The sequence below is a fragment of the Alligator sinensis genome, unplaced genomic scaffold (assembly GCF_000455745.1).
Source record: "Alligator sinensis unplaced genomic scaffold, ASM45574v1 scaffold128_1, whole genome shotgun sequence".
Lineage (NCBI taxonomy): Eukaryota > Metazoa > Chordata > Crocodylia > Alligatoridae > Alligator > Alligator sinensis.
This window is the reverse complement of record NW_005842968.1, coordinates 421,274-421,717: the sequence shown is the minus strand read 5'-3', so window position 1 is coordinate 421,717 and position 444 is coordinate 421,274. Positions and strand designations below refer to the sequence as shown.

The 444-nt window shown below is 68.9% G+C and overlaps 1 protein-coding gene across 1 annotated transcript in view; it reads left to right on the top strand.

Annotated features, from left to right (window-relative positions):
- Positions 1-223: 223 nt before the first annotated feature.
- The window catches only part of EMC9 (ER membrane protein complex subunit 9), a gene marked incomplete at its 5' end in the record, with an annotated part of 7,046 nt that continues 6,825 nt past the window's right edge, over positions 224-444 (top strand). The window contains one exon of the mRNA XM_025192812.1: positions 224-391. Coding sequence (XP_025048597.1) covers positions 224-391 — 168 coding nt within the window. The remainder of the gene's footprint in view (positions 392-444) is intronic.

Genomic DNA, 444 nt, shown 5'->3' with positions numbered 1-444 from the left:
GGGGGCGGGGGGTGCTGTGCCCACAGTGTGGGCGAAGGTGCTGTGGGTCCCTGTGGCCCCATCCTCTTTGGCAGGGGGGACTGGTGCCTCCTGAGGCCTGGGGGGCACAGTCTGTGGGTGGACCTGGGGCGAGCCAAAAGCCCCATATCCACCCCTATACTTCTCTGCCGCAGCTTAGTGCCCCCCCTGCTCAACACGCCGCCACCCTGCGGGGCAATAAAACTGCCAGGTCTTGAGCGGTACCAAGTCAGGGGCCACTCTTGCGGGGGGCGTGTGCCCTCCGTCCTCCCCCTACCTGTCGCCTGTGCCCGCAGGTGGAGGCGTGGGGGGCAACGCAGGGCCTGCTCCTGGCCGGGTACTACCAGGCAGGCGCGGGGCTGGACGAGCTGAGGTGAGTCAGGGGTCCTCGGGTGCAAGAAAGTGGGGGGGGGGAGGTGAGGGGGC